Genomic DNA, 20,067 nt, shown 5'->3' on the forward strand with positions numbered 1-20,067 from the left:
TTTTCAGTTAAATAATCGTTCGATTAAATAATCGTTACTTTTAAACATTCTTAAAAGTGTTCAAAAGGTAAATATTTGAAACTCAGAGAACAGTTGCAGAGAAATTTTTAAATAATGAAGAGCAATTACATGAATTATTTCAAATAGATTAAGCATTTTTTAAGCGCACGTTTCAGGGGCCGTGCAACCATGCAAGTATGTCCGTAAACAGAACTTAAATTTTTTAAAGTATTTGCAAAATATTGAAATAATCTTGTATTTTCCTTGAGAATTTAACAAGACTGAACATTCATCAGGATCAGGATGAGAAAAATAATTGTCTTCTACAGATTTTCTAGTATCAAAGCCATTATATAAGAAGCCAATGTATTGAAAGTACTTCTGAAAAATATCTGACATTGCAAAACAAAAATTAAATGTTTTTGTTCGATGAGTTCATACCTAAACTTCTCGAGCTTGATAAATTTATATTACTATCAACTATCTACACAGAATTTAATTTAGTTTGAAGCTCCAATCTTGTAATATTTCGTTATAAGACAAAAACCAATTCTATTTTTGATTTGGCTTCCGGTTTTTTTTATAACGAAAAAAAAATCAAACATATAAACACAAAAATTGAAAAACTAACGATGACTGGTCAATATTGGCTGGCATACTAAAATGAATGATGAAGCAAAATAGTTTAGAGAGTAATTAAGGTTAGCAGAAAATGATGACATGGTGACTTGTATTTATTATAATAGTTGTACTATTATACGGGTGAAAGCAGAAAATTAATTTAAAGCAGAGAAAAAAAAAAAACAAATATTGAGTTGGTTGAGTGGCATTTTTGTATTAAGCAGAAGATTAAGGGATATTTTTCTCAGAAAATCATAATAAAATGTTGTTCTTTTTTCTTTGTATAGTTTTGTACTGCAGTGAAATTGCTTTCGTAAATTAATTTTTTCATTTATTTTTCCAATTAAAAGGTGAGTTGCTTCATATTTTTTTAATCTCACAATTTCTGAATGTAAGAGTATGTGCATAGCTATCTGTTGCATTGGAATGTTATACGCTGTGTATTAAAATCTGTAGGTCAAGAAAATTATTTGTACTACGCTTTTTTTTATTCGTCGGTAGAATGAGTTTTATTCCTGACAATTTTCGTTTTGTCTTTGCTTAAATTCTTGCCATTTACAATAATTTTTGAAATTTTGTTAAATTCAAAAATGTATAAATATTGTGAGTAAAGTTGAGCTTGTAATGAAGTAAATTTAAAAGGTTGTGGTTTTGGTTAAAAAATATAACAGTTTAACTTATTGTAAAAAATTTTATTTTTTGGGCCCTTCTTTGAAATAAAAATTGATCAAGAATAAAGAAATTACAAAAAAATGCCACTTCTTGTTGCTGAGATCACATCGACGCCGTACTGTTTACCTAGTTTGTTGAAAATTACAAATCATATTTTTATTCGGAAAATTCAGTTCGTCTACTGTATTCGCAATATTAACAGGGTAAAGAGAAGTCAAATTTGTAATTCAATAGCAGCACACAAATTTGGTTTAGCTACTTTTTGAATCTAAACAGAACTATTGTTATATTTTACCAAAAATTTATACCTCAAAATTCTCAGAATTTTTGAAATATTTATTTAATTAAAAAAAAATTAATTTTGACTTACCTTAAGTGTTACAGTTCCCAAATCATATTCCCGATTGTATAAATCTTCTACAGTTGCTCGATATTTATCCGTATAGGTTTTTGTTAGAAAACGTTTAACTATACAACTTTTACCAACACCTGCCCCACCTAATATTACTAACCGGATACGCTCATCGGCCATATTATTTTCTTATAATATTTATATATATATATATAGATTTTGATATAAACTGTTATATCTATATATATCTATATCTATTTTATATATTTTGAAATTATCTTTCAGTTTTACGTGTCTGTATGAGTGCAATAAAAAAATTATTTATATAATTTTAAAGGATAATCCACCAGAAACCAGACAGCGAAAACATCAAGACTATTATAAAAAGAAAAACGTATAAAACAGAAAAAAAATTATTAATACTCGACACTAACAAATCTAACGTTTTTCTTTTCTTGTTGTTTGTTTGTGTGTAAATTTAGAAAAAAACAAGCGATTCTGTGCCGGATTATATTGTTATTTCTTTCTTATTTTCTTATGAATTTGATAATAAATACTTCTTTTTCTATCTTCTTATAATTTTGTTTTATTTGCTTTTAGTTGTTTCTTAAATAAAATTTTTAATACCAATTTATATGCATTTGTATAATAGTGAAAAGTTGGCTCTACAATTAGAAATATCAACAGGATAGCAGCAGGTGTTTAAACTTTTAAAATTTATTATAATTTTTCTGCGTTTTTTATTATAATTATAGTTTTTCTGATGTTGTTGCCTTTCCGTTGATTTTGCTCCTCTTTTAAGTGTCGTACTTAAGTAAATTTAATTTCTTCCGATTGATGCTTTTTTCATATTTACACATTTCTTGTATAATTGAATTACTCCACCTCACAATGATTATATTATATTATACCGCATGAAAGTTTAAAAATTATTCCATTAGTGGTTTTGTGCTATAGTTGATTTATAATATTTTCAAAGCCGTTGCATTAATAGAATTCGATTTTGGAGTATATAAAGTGTTGCGTTCTTATAGAAATTAAAAATCCAATTTAAAATTTTTATTTGAAGATTTTTATTGTTTTAATATTATAGATAAATGCTAAAAACACTTAAATGTTACTCAATAGTGTTGTTAAAATTCTGAATCAGAAAAAACTATGATTGTATTTTGTATAGTAAATGTTTAGAAAGCAAGTAGTATAGTTTTTCATTTAATTTCATTGAAAGCATATTGCAATTAGTTGAATATTTATAGGTTTTTGTTTTACTAATAACGTTGAACATGAAATAGATTTCAATATTATTTATATTTGTATCAATGTATATAGCCAGTGTTGAGTTGAATTCAAAATATATGTATATATATAAATATATCCTGTTTTTTTGTTTTTCATTCACTTTAAATCGTTAAGCATTTTTTATCCACTGTATAATACTGTAACTTTTTAATCGCAGTTTCGTGCCATATCCTCTTTTATAATTAAGAGTAAAAACAATCTGGAAAGAGAAAGAAATTTCAAAAATAGGTTAATGTATTATCCAATGATACAGAAAGGGAAATATGCATATATGTATGGATGTATGTATTGTATATGTACATGTTTGTACCTATACAAACTATTCCTTTATATACATATATAAATGTAGACAAAGTGTCTAATTTAAAGAGATTTAAAATATTATAAAAGAAGTTTTTATAGTGTGAGGGTATATTTGATTTGACTCAATAGTGAAGCGTCCTAAAGCTGGTTATATGCAAAATATATAAAAATTACGTATTTAAATCTAATTTGTAATAGGATACTAAAATTCTATAAAGCCCTTTATTATTTTATAGGGATAGTAATATTGATATAGATAGAAGAATTGCCACATTATAAAGTGTTGATTTCAAACAAATCTACTAATGCGGTATAGTGAAAGTAAATTATGTTTTTTAAATTATTTTATTTTGGTTTATAAGAGGACGTACAAACTAATTTTTTCAAATTTTAATACAAATTTCCTCAGCACTTAATTAACATAAATTTATTACTCGAACATTCATTTCTTTAGCAAATTTTCATCCAAAAAATTTGTCAAATTAAAACTGAACACCTAATACAATATTTGCTAAGCATCGAATTACAAATTTTTATTTACACTTATAATCTCACATACATATAATAAGAGTAATACGTGTTAAGAATTTAATATGTGTTCAAAGATAATTCGATTGCAAATATGTACACATATACATAAAAAGTTTTTCATTTTGAAATTACTGCAAAATGTTTGTTAGCCCCAAGTGGATTAAATTCATAATTATAATTGCAAGTTTGTTCAATATTTTCAATATATTGTTTTATAAAAATTACTTTTATTTACAATATAGAAAATATTTTTGTTCTTGATGCAGCAGATCAAAATAAAATTATATTTCTCGAGACTCTTACTTAACAAAACCATTGTAGAAATCAATTAAATTTATTTTTTTTAAAGGTAGCAGAATGATATTTTTTTAGTAAAAAAACGATTTCAATAATTAAAAATTTAAAATATGATCTATAAAATTAAAATGAGAGAAATATGTAGTTCCATTTCAATAAGTTTTCTTAATACACCACCTCTTACAATCGTAAGTCGAAAATAAAGATAATGCGTACGTGATTAATGTTATTTAACGGTGTAATAGGTGCCACATTCGAATAGCATAAAAATTGGTTTCGACAGCATTGCGGAACTAAAAATCCAGACTTACTTTATTTAAGGAAAAAGAATGGATCGACTCGTATGAAAAGTTATACAAAAATTAGTATACCAAGTTTCCCGAGCAAAAATAATTGTAAACTTAATTAATACTAAGTTTTTTTTAAACCATTTAAAGTGTTTTTTAAAGACTTATAACTAGTATCATAAATTTATAAAAATTGCATATATCGAGGCGAAAATTTTTATGTGCATACTACAAACTTAACTATAACACTAAAAATTGAAAATATAACTTACATATCCCGTAAGTATACTTTGATCTACATCAGTTTTAATCCACTTATTTCGCACCAGATGAATAATTTTTTTTAAATATAGTTAAGTTAAAAAATTTACAAGGATAAGGCGAACAAGTAAATTTAAAACTAAAAAACAAATATGGTGTTAAGTTTTATAGAGGAAAGAAAAAAAAATATTAGAATTATTATAAATTAAAATCATGAAGCAACAGACATAAATACTGTAAACCACTATTAGTCATTATATAAAATATTTTTAAGAATTTCCTTGAAATTTTAAATGAAATTAAAGAAATTTCCGTACTAACACTACAGAATGAATGAAAATTTTAACATAAATTTATTTTTGCAATACAAAAAAAAAATTACGAATGTAATTAATTAACATTTACTGCATTTAAAAAGAGTATTGCACAAAGAGATCCCCTACAGCTCAAAATTTATATTTCAGTTGCAGAACATTTTAAGTATCTTGTATTAGAAAATTTAAGAAAACTGAATACGTATTAGAATACTTTTAAAAGTGCGTTTTATGTTTTTGCAGCTTATTAAAATTCTTAAAATTCAGATTTAGTATAAGGCACGCATATTTGTAAAAACTGTATGAATTCGAGAAATGAGTTTTACGCTTCATTTATAAATTCAAAAATCTCACTGTACTATATCTCAACTTCCAATTTTAAATGAAATTGTTTTAACATTTTTACAATTTGCGTTTGCAGTTTTATAAATTCTTATTAGGCTAAACATACATTTGTAACCGGTCTCTGTCAAAATTTGATTAATATATGAACAAATTTTTGCAAATTTTTTTTTACCTCAACACGTAATATTGTCATTTTGTCTACCTTGAATATTTTAATGAAAATCTAACTTGAAAAATTGACAATTAATTATTAACAAAAATACTGTGATCATAATAAACTAAAACATTTTCATTTAATTCATTCTCCAAAAATTTGATGTCCTTGATATAATAATTTAGTAGAATTTAAATTTTAAAAATATGTCAATTACACTCATCAATTCTAATCAACTATTTAGTCATTTACATATTTCACTATTTTATGAAATTAATATATGTATGTATGTTTGTCTATATGTAGATTATGGTCGTATCACTGCCAAAATTAAATGAATAAATTTAAACGTAAACTTTCGTTAATAATATTGTAAAAAAAAGAGAAAAAAGTCAATTGCATAATATTTGTGCTGTATAAAATGTTATTGTAAAAAATACTGCACATTATATACGATTTTATAATTTTTCTAAAAGGCACAAAATCTTGATATAAATATGGTTTCCCACTTCAAAGACCCATTTTAGTATAAAGGATAAATGGATTGATTTAATTGGCAATAATAATTTAATAGCAATGAACAATTAAAGATTGGATACATTTGATTATGCTAATGAAAATATTATTACTCGTATATGATTACCATTTTTAAACCCTTTTGAATTTTATTAAACTTGCATTTTTTTGATAAAATGCATTCATACATACCAATATGTTTTGGATACAACACAAATTAAATCTCATTTAACCAGCAAAATTCATTTAAACCGAAAAATGAACAAGTAATAAATTTTATAAATGAATTTTATAAATGAATATATTTCAGATTAAGGAAGGCACGTGTAGTAAATGTTGCAATGCAGAATTCATCCAAAATTCAAAAAAGAAAACAGAATTGAATATTATGAATTACCTACTGAGACAGAGGGGAGGAAGTGTAGGGGTTCCATTTTGTTTAAATGGGGAGACTAATGTTTTACAAATGAAAACAACAAAAATTTTCGAAATTTATCGAAACAGAAATTTAGAGTATCACTATAGAAAAACACAAATATCATGACCGCGATTTGATCAAATTTCATTTAATCAAATTTCAAAATACAAAAAAAGATTATAATCACGATTCAGTTATTAAAGAACTTTTCGGACAATAATTTTAATAAAAAAATAAGTGTTCTATTATGAATTTTACTAATACAATATCATAGTTGAGAAATTAATAAGAATGTGCTTATTACACTACTAATTTATCTTAATGGAAATTTCTTCATGCAACTGCAGAACAGATGGATGACGTAATCAAAGGAACGAGTTAAAGGCAGAAAAATTATTCATTAAAAAAATTTTTCTCCTCGAACTGGACTCGAACCAGTGACCTACCGCTTTCTAGGCGGACGCTCTACCAACTGAGCTACAGAGGCATGAAGAAATTGCCGACGAAATGTTCTCTACATTGCTTATACTGCAATTCACATGATTACTAAGTATTTGTTTTGTTTACATTGATTGCTACATAAAATCTACTATTGAAACACACAATAACAAGAACATATATATTTATAGGATTGTGCCTATTGCACTAATTAAATTATGAATTTTACTAATACAACATCATAGTTGAGAAATTAATAAGAATGTGCTTATTACACTACTAATTTATCTTAATGGAAATTTCTTCATGCAACTGCAGAACAGATGGATGACGTAATCAAAGGAACGAGTTAAAGGCAGAAAAATTATTCATTAAAAAAATTTTTCTCCTCGAACTGGACTCGAACCAGTGACCTACCGCTTTCTAGGCGGACGCTCTACCAACTGAGCTACAGAGGCATGAAGAAATTGCCGACGAAATGTTCTCTACATTGCTTATACTGCAATTCACATGATTACTAAGTATTTGTTTTGTTTACATTGATTGCTACATACAATCTACTATTGAACGTCCGCCTGGAAAGCGGTAGGTCACTGGTTCGAGTCCAGTTCGAGGAGAAAAATTTTTTTAATGAATTTTTCTGCCTTTAACTCGTTCCTTTGATTACGTCATCCATCTGTTCTGCAGTTGCATGAAGAAATTTCCATTAAGATAAGTGTTCTATTTTGGGTAAAAGCTTGCTAACGATTTGGTAACGCGAGCAATGAAGTTTCGCATTGACTGCTTTGCAGTTCTCGCTTCCTCTCAAAATGATCTGGAATTCCTTATAAATGAAAACATGAACTCAAAAACATGACTAACTTCGTGTAAAGCTCAATATTTAAAGTTACCTTCGTACATAGTTAATATTTAAATATTAACTATGCACGGATTTGTTTAATTTATTTTATTCTGCTATTCAGTGCCATTAGCACAGACCCCATTCTAATAAGTACAGAAATGGTAGTTACTTGTTTTCGTTTGTCAATTTGTAATCTACACTTGTATATGGATTTGTATATGGATACTATAGCATATATTTGATTTTACACTTTAATTGAATTTAACTTTAAAATCTGTATCATTCAATCTTAATTGAATGTCAAAAGTATCATCAACATTTTAATATATCAAAATAGATTTTAATAGTAATGAATTGTGAGGTAAATTTGATTTGACAAAAAAAAATGTTTTACCACATTTTAAAGCATAGATAATTACCTAACTTGATCTAATTTTTGTATAATGAAAGGATCTAGCTATATATAATAATTTATTCAACCGAAATAATTAAAACATTATTGAAAAATTTATTTGCATTATGGGCTTATATAGGCATTATATTTAGTTTTAAAATCGATAAGCATTAAATTCGATTTGAAATTTAATTAATTTTGAAATTTATAATATCCTTGTTAATTATATTATTATATTATAATTTGACGTTATTTGTGGCAACTTATAATAAAACGTATATGTATAGCAATATTGTTTTAGCACGGTAAGTATGTAGACTGTATTCATTCAAATTATTTATATTTGAACTTATATAATTTTATTCTTAACTTATAGATTATCGATAAGAGCAACTTCATTGTTTTGCTTTGATTTACGATGAGCTTTATTTAGTTTTAAAAACATTTTATGGAACTTGTCATAATGAACAAATTTTATGTAAAACTACAGCATTTTGTCATTGTTACCATATCATGTGGTTGCAAACAATTGTGAAGAACAGCAAATGGAAATTTAAAAAAAGTGTTACTTGCAGTTGTTTCCTTACTTATGCTTTAACTTAACAAAATTCCTATGCATAGCAACTGGCAAACTGAGAAGCATAAAGTAAAATGGTAATTTTGATAAAAATACTAAATTTGACAAAAAATTTTCCAGTTGCTAAAAACTAATTGCTGCATCTAATGTGTTTTCAATTTTCAAAGGTTTGATATGTAGAATTGAGCTAGATTGATTGGACAGCTTGGTATATGAATAAGCTGAAAGAATTTGATATGATTGCAAAACGCTTTCATATAATCCCTTGTAAATGAATCGTTCACTAATTTTTATTAAAGAACAACATTTCTTTTAAAAATATTTTATTGATTTTTCTTAAATTTCAAAAAAAATTTTTATCAGTAAATTTGAATATAGAAAAACATTTTCAATACTATATACAAAAAGATAGACAACAAATTTTTCAAAAAAAAATTTTTATTAGGCAAAATTTGACAATTTATTGTATTAAAATATCTATTGAAACGTCAATCAAATACAAGTCATTTACAATAATATTAAGATTGAAATTGAGAGCAATCTACCAATTTGGGAAAAGAAAATGAAAGAAAAATATTCAAAAGTTCACGGCATTTATTTTACGGTGTATCTTATCAATTCTGGGATAGTTTTTATAAATCCTTGAATCTGATAAGAAAACCATTCAGGAAATAAGGGAAAAATGTAACAAAAGGCAATACATATATTTGATGAAAATTTATTGAATTTCCTTATTTATTAAATATCAGTTTTTTATGTAGGGCATTTAAGGTTTTTGTTAACAATTGCCAAAATAAATTGAAGGACGCAATCGAACAAATGGTGAATTGAGGCCTAAAAAGTAAGAATTTTATTAAAATTATATTAATGTTGGTTAGAATGTAAATGGTTAGAAATCTTAAAATTTTAGCACCCTATATTGCGACGAAATTTTCGATGACAATACTATGGAATCTTTTAAATTATTTAAACCTATTTTTATTAAATTGTAATTTAAAGATTGCTAAGCTAATTAACAACGATGCGTTTAACAGGAATATTACAAGTGATTTTATATACAAGAACATTTACCAACTAGTTTTTGTATTTAATATGCAGAATATTTGAAATTTCAGTGTGGGAGTTTTTCTAATTTAACAAATCTATATTTTCCTAATTGAATGCCATAAGCATATTTTTTCATTACGCAAAAATGTTTTCAACAAATGTTGCATTAAAAAAAATTAAATCTGTTTTTTTTTTAGCGTAAGTAAAGATTTTTATCGTAATAAAAAATCTTTATTAAAACCAAACGACCTCTGAAACTTACAATAAAAAACTTGAAAACGTCATTGTTTTTGTTATAAAAATATGCAAAATAATAAAAAATAGGACCTTGTCTTATACTTGGCTGACTTTATTATTTTCTTATTGAAATGGTGAAAGAAAAGAAAAAAATTACAATTTGTTTTAACCTTTAAAAATTGAAGTGTGTTTTGAAGAAAGAGAATTCAATTTCGATATTATTATTTCTGAAAAAGACTAAGAATTTCAAATATAGAATCAAAATTAACAAGGCATCAAATCAAGCTCTCTGTACAAAATATAAAATATAAGTAATACAAAAGTTCAAATGAAATAAAATCAAATATAAAGATTTGATTATTTGGGATTCTAATGCGAAAAAATATCCTTGTCTAGACTTTTCTTTTTTACTCTATAATATTCAATGCCTTGTATGTGTATGTAAATTTTATGCTTATAAAATATAGGTATAAATATATGTGAAGATACAAGTTCAAAAATAAATAAAAGTACCCATTCATTGAATTTCTCCTTTAGTTTAGTCAAAGTTACATAAAATTCCAAAGAATGAAAAGGGATAATTGAGTCATAACTATTAAGTTTCTTCTCTTATATTTTTGTATATCACCAGCTCTATATTTTATAACAATACAAGAACGAAGAAAAATAAACTGGCTAGTTATATAGAAATTAAGAAGCAATAAAAAAATTTATATGTATGCAAACTGTACACATAAACACATACTTCTCTATCAATTTCCATATATCAATAAATTATATGTGGAGGATATCAGGTCATGTAAATAAGATGAATTCATTTTCTTTTTATTTTTTTACATATTTTTTTTTTGTTGGAATACATTTTCCTGTATAGAATATAGGATTCAGCATTATTTGTATTGTGTTTATATAGAGTAAAGGATTAAAGTTTATTTTTATGTACTTTATTATCCTTTTTTAAATCAATGTTATTATATTTAAGCATTAAAGATTAAGTGCTATTCAGATATTTCTTTAAATTATTAATAAAGAATAAGATTTAATGCTATTTGTTAAGTTCATCCGATAACTATATTATATTGAGGTTTGTATTATCCTGTTTTTTTTTTTATTAGAAAAAAAAATCTTCCTTAATTTATAATATTTAAATTAAGAATAATATAAAATTTACTTAAATAAAAATAATATATGAGCATTTGTAAAGGTTTACATATGGGATAAATATGTTACGTGTGCACAAAAGGGACAGTGTATTTTGCCTTCATAATAAATTTCAATTAATAGTCATACATAATTTTATTATTACCATGAATATTATGAGCTCATTATTGGTTCAAATAAAAAAAATTTTTATACTTTTATACTTTTAAGGCGAATGTAAATAATACATTATACATAAAGGAACTGGTTAAGTAATGAATTTAAGTATTTTCCGGAAAATAATTTTTGTGTTGTACATTGTGCATGTAAAATTGAGTTATATTTACACACTACTTCCAACAACTCTGTAATGAGTAAGAGTTTTTCGTCTGCATAACAATCTGCTCGTATAATTTAAAAATTGTGTACAAAGTAAATATTTTTGGTACATATAAAAACAAATTAATGCAATCGATATATTTATTTATTTATTTATTGATAGATTGTACAAATATTTTAAGAGTTCATACATTTTTAGTATTGACAGCTTTGTAATTTTTGTTTCTTAAGACTAAGATTTTTTTGATTCATTTTAATTTAAAGGAAAACGGCAAGAAAAAACCTTTTGAAAATTTTAATAAAATACTTAAAAATAAAAACTTATACCCTAAATTTTTTTCCTATATATAAAGTCTAGATTATTTTTAAATTAAATTTTTAAAGTATCTATATCTATTAGTTAACCCTATATTTGTCTTACATTACTATTCTACTAATTCCCTTATTAAAGGATTGCTAGAATTTTAACACGGCTCCTGGAAGGTAGACAACATTTTATCAATTTGTTCGAAAACAGAATGTTTTTTAATGGAAATTCAGTCTTATTTCCAATGACGACTCTAAATATTAATTAAAAATGTTATTATGTAATAAGTTTTCTGAAAAATGTTGGTAAAAGTGTACTGTCAGTTCATCTGAAAATCAATTGTTTTCTCTCATTTCCATCTCTCCATTCGTTTACAAAAGTTTCGTGCTCTTCAATATAGAAACCGAAAAATTTTTTTGAAATAAGTAGATCTTATTGTAAATTAAGCTAACACAAAAAATTGATAAGGTATTTTTTAATTGGCAAGGAAACCTTACTTCTTTAACAGTTAATTTATTTTTTTCTACAAACAAACTTGGAGGAATATGGAATTTGTTCATAAGTTCATTGGCCCCAATAAATATTTTATTTCAATCTCCTAACCATATTATTGTCCTATTAAATTTTGCAAAAAGTTGATCACATTATTTTTCATCTGCATAACCAACATAGTTCATCGGACTTCCATAAAAATAAGTGTCGGTATATTATTATGATGATAATCAGCCTTTTGTCTAGTAAAAATGTGCCCTTGAAGTTTTATTGAGTTAATTAATATATTAATGGTCAATAATTATATTGAGCACTAAAATTAATTATAATTATTATACTGAACGTCGTTTTCATTTTAAGACCGTAAACTGCTCTAGATTTAAATTTTAAAATTAATTATATCTATTTTACATACCATTATTTAGTATATACAACATTTTAATAATAAATTAATTAGCTGTACCTTATTTACTTAATTTCTTGGAATTCATCATTTTATATTTAGAAAATAAACTTAAAATTAATTTCGTGTAATTTAATATGCGGAGGTCGAAGGAACTTCCTAAAATTTTTTAATTAATTCACCAAATTATAAAAATCATGTAATAATCAGTAAAATCAGTTTGAATAAAAATTGATAGCTTGATTAACCTGTAAACAATTTTTATTATCTGTTATTTATCAGAAGCAGAAGAAATTAATATTTAAAAACACACAAACAGGAATAATTAACAGCATATTTTTACCTAATAAAAGAAAAGTTAAGGCAACACCACTACTTCATATACAAACTGAGTATGTATTTGCATATTATGTACTTATGCTTGTATATGTAAGGATTTATGTTAATTAATCATTTTGGTTCTTTTTTAGCTATATACCCAGAAAAATTAAGTTGAGCAGAAAATTTCTCCATTGCACAAGTAAGATAGCAAAAAAAAAATTCAATAAAAAATTAGTTTAATTCTTTGTCTCTCTCTTTTTATCTCAATTTTTTTTCAGATCTACCCATCTCTGCTTTTATATCTTGTTATTTATCTTTCGTACTCTATAGTTGTCTATTTTTTCTTTTATTTGTTATCACTATCTTGCTTGTATTTTTTTTTTGACTTTTTGCTTCAGTATCTTTAAAAATACATCAGGTTTTATGTATATACAAATATGTATATACATATGTACAAATATTTCATTTCATTTTACTGTTTTTTGTTTTGCAATTCAGTGAATCCTTTCCATTAAATAAACATCAAAGTGAAAATAACTTTTTCCTTCTCACTATACCACATTTTCATATAAATAGAGGATAACTAAATTTTCTAAACCAAGGAGCAAAAAAATAGAAATTCAAACAAAACCAAAATAATAAAAAAAGAAAGAATAAGCAACTAAAATAAACTGATTATTTTTTATTTTCTCTCTTTTTAAATCAAAGTTATATTATAACCGAACCATACCTTTAATTTGCAATTCAATATGGTTAAAAAATCTGTGGTTTTTCTATATCACTTCAAATCTAACTAAAACAGAAAGAAAAGAAAAATAAAAGAAAAAGAAATATTCTTTCGTATTTTTTTTGTTCTTTCATTCACTTGTATGCTAATATCCTTTAGAAGAATAAACAATAAAGAAAAAATTAGAGAAAAGAAAAATAATGAAAACAAAATAATATGAAGATTGTTGCCAGATTGAGTTTTCAATATTAGAAATTTACAAAAATATTTTATCGTAGGTTAATCAAATCTTACTTCATTTGATGTACTTGAAATTTACAAGGTCTTTGTTCCAATCCAAATATACTCAAATAATCAAATGTATTTAAAACTGTTTGTAAACCCATATTTGTGGGCACACCAATTTGAATTTAGTTTTAATGTGACATATATCAAGATTCTAGTAATGAAAATCTAAAATTTCTATTAATATAAAATGAGTTTACAGAATAACGCCATTTCATAAAAAAGTTTATTTTGTTTTAATTAAATTAACGCATTGTTTCAGAATTTTAAGATTTGTGGATAAAAATGGAACATATTTCGAAAATTTCAATCATGAAAATTTAATAATTCCTTATAAATACACATTTTAGTTAATTCAGCCTTGCGATATGCAATTTTTTTAGTAATTATAATTTAATATTGTAAATATTAATTCTGATCGAAAGTATCGATCGAATTTCTTTTTTTATGTTCAGCTAGAATACATAAAATTTTTGAATCGTTATACTTGATTCATATAATTTTAGAACACAATTTTAATATGACTAACAGATAATATTTAATATGACTAATAGATTTAATATTTTAATATGACTAATATCCACTTTAAAATAATTGCAATTTCGATGCATCTTATTAATAAATGCCGGGTTTTCTTGTACAAATCTTAATAATTATTATACTCAAGTAATTAATTTAAGAATTTTAGTTTAAGTTTTAGAACAAATAGCTATATGTTTCAATATTTCTTTCCACAAAATTTTTTTCCTAAAATATTCTATTAACATAGCAGTCTGTACGCAATTTAATTAAAATCCTTATTAATTATAAAAATAAGAGAGTTATTTTAGATCTAATCCTGCTAATTTTGTAATATAAAATGGAATCACTCAAGTATTTTCGAATTTTATAGAAAATTTTGGGCAATTTTACCTATAGGTACTTAATTCCTTTTAAATTAATAATTAAGAGGATTTAATGTTAGAATTTTCAATCATTTGGTAAAAATATTTCACAGACACACCTTATCATAGTAAGCCTTTGGGTTTACATACATAATATTAAAAAATACTACATCAAAACGAATTTATTTTTTCTTTCATTTATTATAATTTGCATATCTAGGTATACAAGTATATAGTAATTTGGCTCCTTTTCACTGAGTCAAAAAAAAAAAAAGAAAATTAAAAAAGCAAATTAAGCACTTCTTTTTTTTTGGTTTATTGTTGTGAATTTGCTAAAGGTAAAAAAAGATGAGATAAATTTAAAGTTAGTTGATAATTGAGATGAAATTAAATTTTGTGGGGTCAACTATTATTGTGTATAGCTATACAATTTTTTTTTGTAAGTAAATATAAAATTCCATAAAATATTGCTTAATATTCAAAATAATATATTCAAAAACCCTTGTAAAATACCCCAAAGATTTAATTATTCCCTGGAAAAAAAACATGAAATTTTTTAAATCCTTCCATACCTTTGAAAATATAATTTTTTTTTTTTTAAATAAAAGTTATTTGGACTTTCAATTAGTGGGTTATCTGTCCATTCTAAATGATTTCTAATTTTATACTATAAACTTACTCATGAAGTTTTAATTATAAATTTGTGAGAAAAATCATTCGAAGTTCGTAAGTACTGCTGAGGACGTTAGGTTTATGTAGTGAAAAATTAAAGATTCAAAAAATTTATTTGCTATAATTATCCTTTAAATAATTTCTGGCCAATTTAATTTAACACAATTTTGAGCTATATTTCAACAGAAGTTATTGTAGTAGCTTAGAATTCAAGGTTTGACAAGAAAAGATATTAGATATGGTCATTTCCGTACTTTTACTTGTTGGTATTGTAAAAGTGTTTCCACATTACTACTGCAGTATTTTTCCACCCTATTGTATTAATAAGAAATGTTATATTTGTCAATAGCAATAACAACAAAATTCAAGTAAAAATAAATAGAGTTGTAGTGAGTAAAGTAATTTCAATAACTTATAAAAATCTAATGTAAATAACGTGAGAATTTAAGAACAAGGCTATCATTAACAGCATTTAATTTTAGAACACATGACACTTTATCGGCACAGATACACGTTTTATGTATATAACAAAACTCCAATTAGTTGATTATATGGAAAATATAATTCGTAAACGTTGAATTCTCAATTTCAAACAAAACCAATATGTTGCAAAATCACATTTTAGACATGAACTAAAATTCTGAATTAAAATATCTTTCTTGTAAATTGTATGTATAACTGTTATACATAACAAAATTAAAAATAACATTTGCCATTTATGTAGCTGCGTTATAAAAAAGTATTATGTATATTATTAGAAATATTTTTATTGAAATCGGATGCTATTAGAACCTATTGATTTAAAAAAAATATCAAATGAATTATACAATATAAAAATTTTCAATCCATTCCAAGTATAAAAGATGACACAGTTTCTAAGATCCCATAAAATATTTGTGTATAAATCTAATATAGATTTAGTTCAGCGATCCATAAAATTTTTGGGTTCAGATTCAGAATATTATGTTACTACCCTTAAAATAAATTTTACTTTCATAATCCAATTTATTTTATGTTGTACACATGTAACGTGCACATTATATTAATGTATAACGAAATGGTACATTGGTATAGATGATGTTACACAAATTATAATATAACATGAGAAGTAAGTACTTTATAATATATGAAAATAATGTTCTCTACATGCATATGTATATCTACATAAATATTTCTGTTATATTATACAGGCATAGTTGGAAAATGAATGAAAATTTTGTATCATTTGAAGCAAATTAAATTTCTTACTTATTTTGCTTACTAATGAAAAGTGCTTCTAGCCCATGACACATTATATATATCTACAGTTAAAAAAAAAATTAATTAACAAAATTTCGTAATAATTTGTAAATAAAATAACTTCGAAATCAATTAATGTTCTTACAATTTCAAATTAAAATCAAATCGGATTATTTTAGTAAAATTTTCTTAAAAAGAGCGTGCAATATCAACGATTGGAAAATATAATAAACATTTATTGTTTTAGGTAGCTACATTAATAAAAATACTCTTCTTACTCCTAGAAAATTAGATTAGATTATTAAAATATTAGAAAAAATCTAACCTAATCTAGGTTAGATTTTTTAGAGTCTGTATTTCTCCAAAATTTTTTATACACAATATAACAAATTCGTAAATTTATTCAGTAATTCAAATCTAATATTCATTATACCCGTACGAACGGCTTTTCGAAGGGTACTGAAATTACGCATAAATTAATATGATAATACGGCAACTTAAAGTCATAGTCTGTCCCATAGTCAGTTATGGCATATTTATTCGCACATAGGGTAACAAATTCGTACGGATATCATAGAGTTAGTAAGGTCAACTCTATTTTTTCTCGTTTTGTTATTGAAAAGTTTTTCAACTGTTATATTTTTGATTTTTCCCATAATCGGATCACAAAGTATGTAATTATTTCGTTTGATCAATTGACAAATGACTTCTTTTTTATGCCAAACTATTATTTTAAATGTCTCAGGATATTGTATTTAAGAGATAATTTTCGTTCGATGTAAAAAATTTTCGAAAATATCGAGATACTCGTACCAGGGCAAAAATTTAAGCAATTTAGTAATTTCAGTACTATAGCTATTTGACAATATATAAGATAAGCTAAACAAAAAACTAAGGTGGGAACTGATGATAGTTATTATGAGAATATAGTACCAAAATACATTACAGAAAATAGTAACTAAATGAACATATAATATTCCTTAGTGAAAACTTATACATCTTCATAATTTATACATCTTTATCCGCATATTTACACAATTATAATTTAAAATATTGTAACACAACGACCCATAGGTCCGTTTATAAAACCAATTTCATAGTGTCCTTCAAAAACAAAAGTATTGAAGATAAAAACTAGCTTGTGTATAATTTTATAGCTTTTACAATGTTTAAAATCTATGAATATATTCCTAAGAAATTTTTGGTTCTCTATACGAGTATCGTAAATTTTATAATTTTTTAATGTAATTAAATGCACAATTTTCTTAAATTTAATTTTCGATTTAAACTGCGTGATTTTTCTGTATAATTTGATGAATATTTGGAGCGCATCTATCGTATTTAATGGGGAACTACTGTACTCAAATTCTTAAAAATGTTATTTAAGTATACTCGCATAATATATAAGCGTATTTAATTTAATTACAAATTATTCAAAATGCCAAACTTATTTTAATTATTTTTTGAAATAAATAACCATCGAAAAGTAAGTACTTTTTCAATTAATTAAAAATATTGCAAATGGTTAATTTTTTTTTGCAGAAAAATTTTTAGTAAACATGAAATGTGGCAAAAATTGCTATAAATTAAAAAAAATTTAAAAAAATTTTAACATAGATATTATTATTTAACCGCAACATTAGATAAATTTCAAATTAACTTTTAATTTGTAATTTTGTCCCAATTATTTAAAATAAATTAAAGTTTATTATATAAATATATAAGCATAACTATATATATACATATAAATATGACATACTTTATTTTGGCAAATTATAATAAATGTTCATTAAAATATTATTTACGGATCTGATAAAATATTTAATTGAAATTAATTATGATAGAAAGTCAATAGGTGGTATTTTTTATTAGCAACGTATGATAGTTCAGACCATGCTTCATTTTTTTATTAATTGCAACAATATACATTTTAATAAAAATTTAATTGCGGTTACGCATTGTAATTATATATATATATATATATATATATGTGTGAATGTGTTGAAAATTGTTATACTACTTTTAGATAATTGTTTTTAAAGAACATTTATATGAGCTCTTTCCTAAATAGAATAAAAATAATTAAAAATATCAAAAAAAAAAAATAAATTGGAAATAAAACTGCAATAGTTTCTAAAGTTTATATGATCGTTTGTGTTGCGTAATTTCAAATATAGCAAAATATATCCCAAATGTTGCATATTTCCAGGATGAGAAAAAAAAATTAAGTTCAGCATAAATTAATTCAGCAAATTCGATGCCTAATTTGAGGTCAATTAACATAAATAATTACATTCGGTAATGTAAAGACATTTAAAATTAATTTAATGATTTTTTACTTAAAAATCTTAGATTCGAGTCTATGTCTGATATACAGTGGAATTATAAAAAGATAGATTTCGATTTGAATAAAAATTTAGTTTCTTAAAGACGTTCTAAAGACAGTAAAAAATAAAGAATTATTTTCAATTATTTTATTAAGTTTTCAATAATTTCAATATTATTTAAATGAATAAATTGAATATCTTCGGAATTGCATCTACGACGTATGAGATACATTGTATCATTTTCTGAAAAATCAATAAAGAAATTTGATAATGTGTAATATTCAAAATTTATTTGATGTTGCGTGCGCCTGCCACGTTGTTAAACTACTAAGTATATTAAGTTATTTTTTGTGAAATATAAGTAGCAATTTTTAAATTAAAATAAATTAAAACAGAAAAAATTTCCTTATTAGGGTATGCAATAGAATTAAATTATACAACTTCTATAATTCATTATTAGTTACAAAATACTATAATTCTTTCACCAATCGTAAAGCCAAATCCAAGGTCTCTTGAATGAAAAAAAAATTTTTTTATAAAGGACTCTATAGAATACCAATTTCTTACGGTTGCAATAGAGTTGTCGTTTACAATCTTGATTAATGGCAATTTTATTAATTTATTGTTTTTCATGTTTTATTTAAGTAGCTTAGAACATACTATGTTTCTTACTTGAAATAATTTGAATAAAAGCTGAATCTATAAATAATTGATAATACTTTTGGTAAAGCATCAATTTGGAAAATCAGATAGTTCGTCTTCAAAGTGAAACTCATTTTTAATATTTGTCCTTTGAAATTTTGTGATTTTGAATTAAAAGATCTTTGGTAATAGCCCAGAATATGAGCAATTGTCCACTTAAAATATTCGTAATAATCAACGGATTCTTATTACTATATAATTAATGCTTATTTTACATAATGCAATTATGAACTGTTTGCAAGTGTTCACTTCAGTATCATACATAATTCTCTTATCTAATAACATAATGTTTATTTTTTTCTGGCAATAACAAAATTCCTTAATC

General features: G+C 24.2%; 1 protein-coding gene across 2 annotated transcripts in view; it reads right to left on the reverse strand.

The window, feature by feature from the left end:
- Positions 1 to 20,067, reverse strand: part of LOC129611029 (GTP-binding protein Di-Ras2) — a 134,652-nt gene that overhangs the window by 43,543 nt on the left and 71,042 nt on the right. For both annotated transcript variants that reach the window (XM_055523939.1, XM_055523938.1), the window contains exon 2: positions 1,664 to 3,143. In XM_055523939.1, coding sequence (XP_055379914.1) covers positions 1,664 to 1,825 — 162 coding nt within the window. In that variant the 5' untranslated portion in view covers positions 1,826 to 3,143. The remainder of the gene's footprint in view (positions 1 to 1,663; positions 3,144 to 20,067) is intronic.

The sequence above is a fragment of the Condylostylus longicornis genome, unplaced genomic scaffold, assembly GCF_029603195.1.
Source record: "Condylostylus longicornis isolate FDR11 unplaced genomic scaffold, ASM2960319v2 ptg000048l, whole genome shotgun sequence".
Classification (NCBI taxonomy): domain Eukaryota; kingdom Metazoa; phylum Arthropoda; class Insecta; order Diptera; family Dolichopodidae; genus Condylostylus; species Condylostylus longicornis.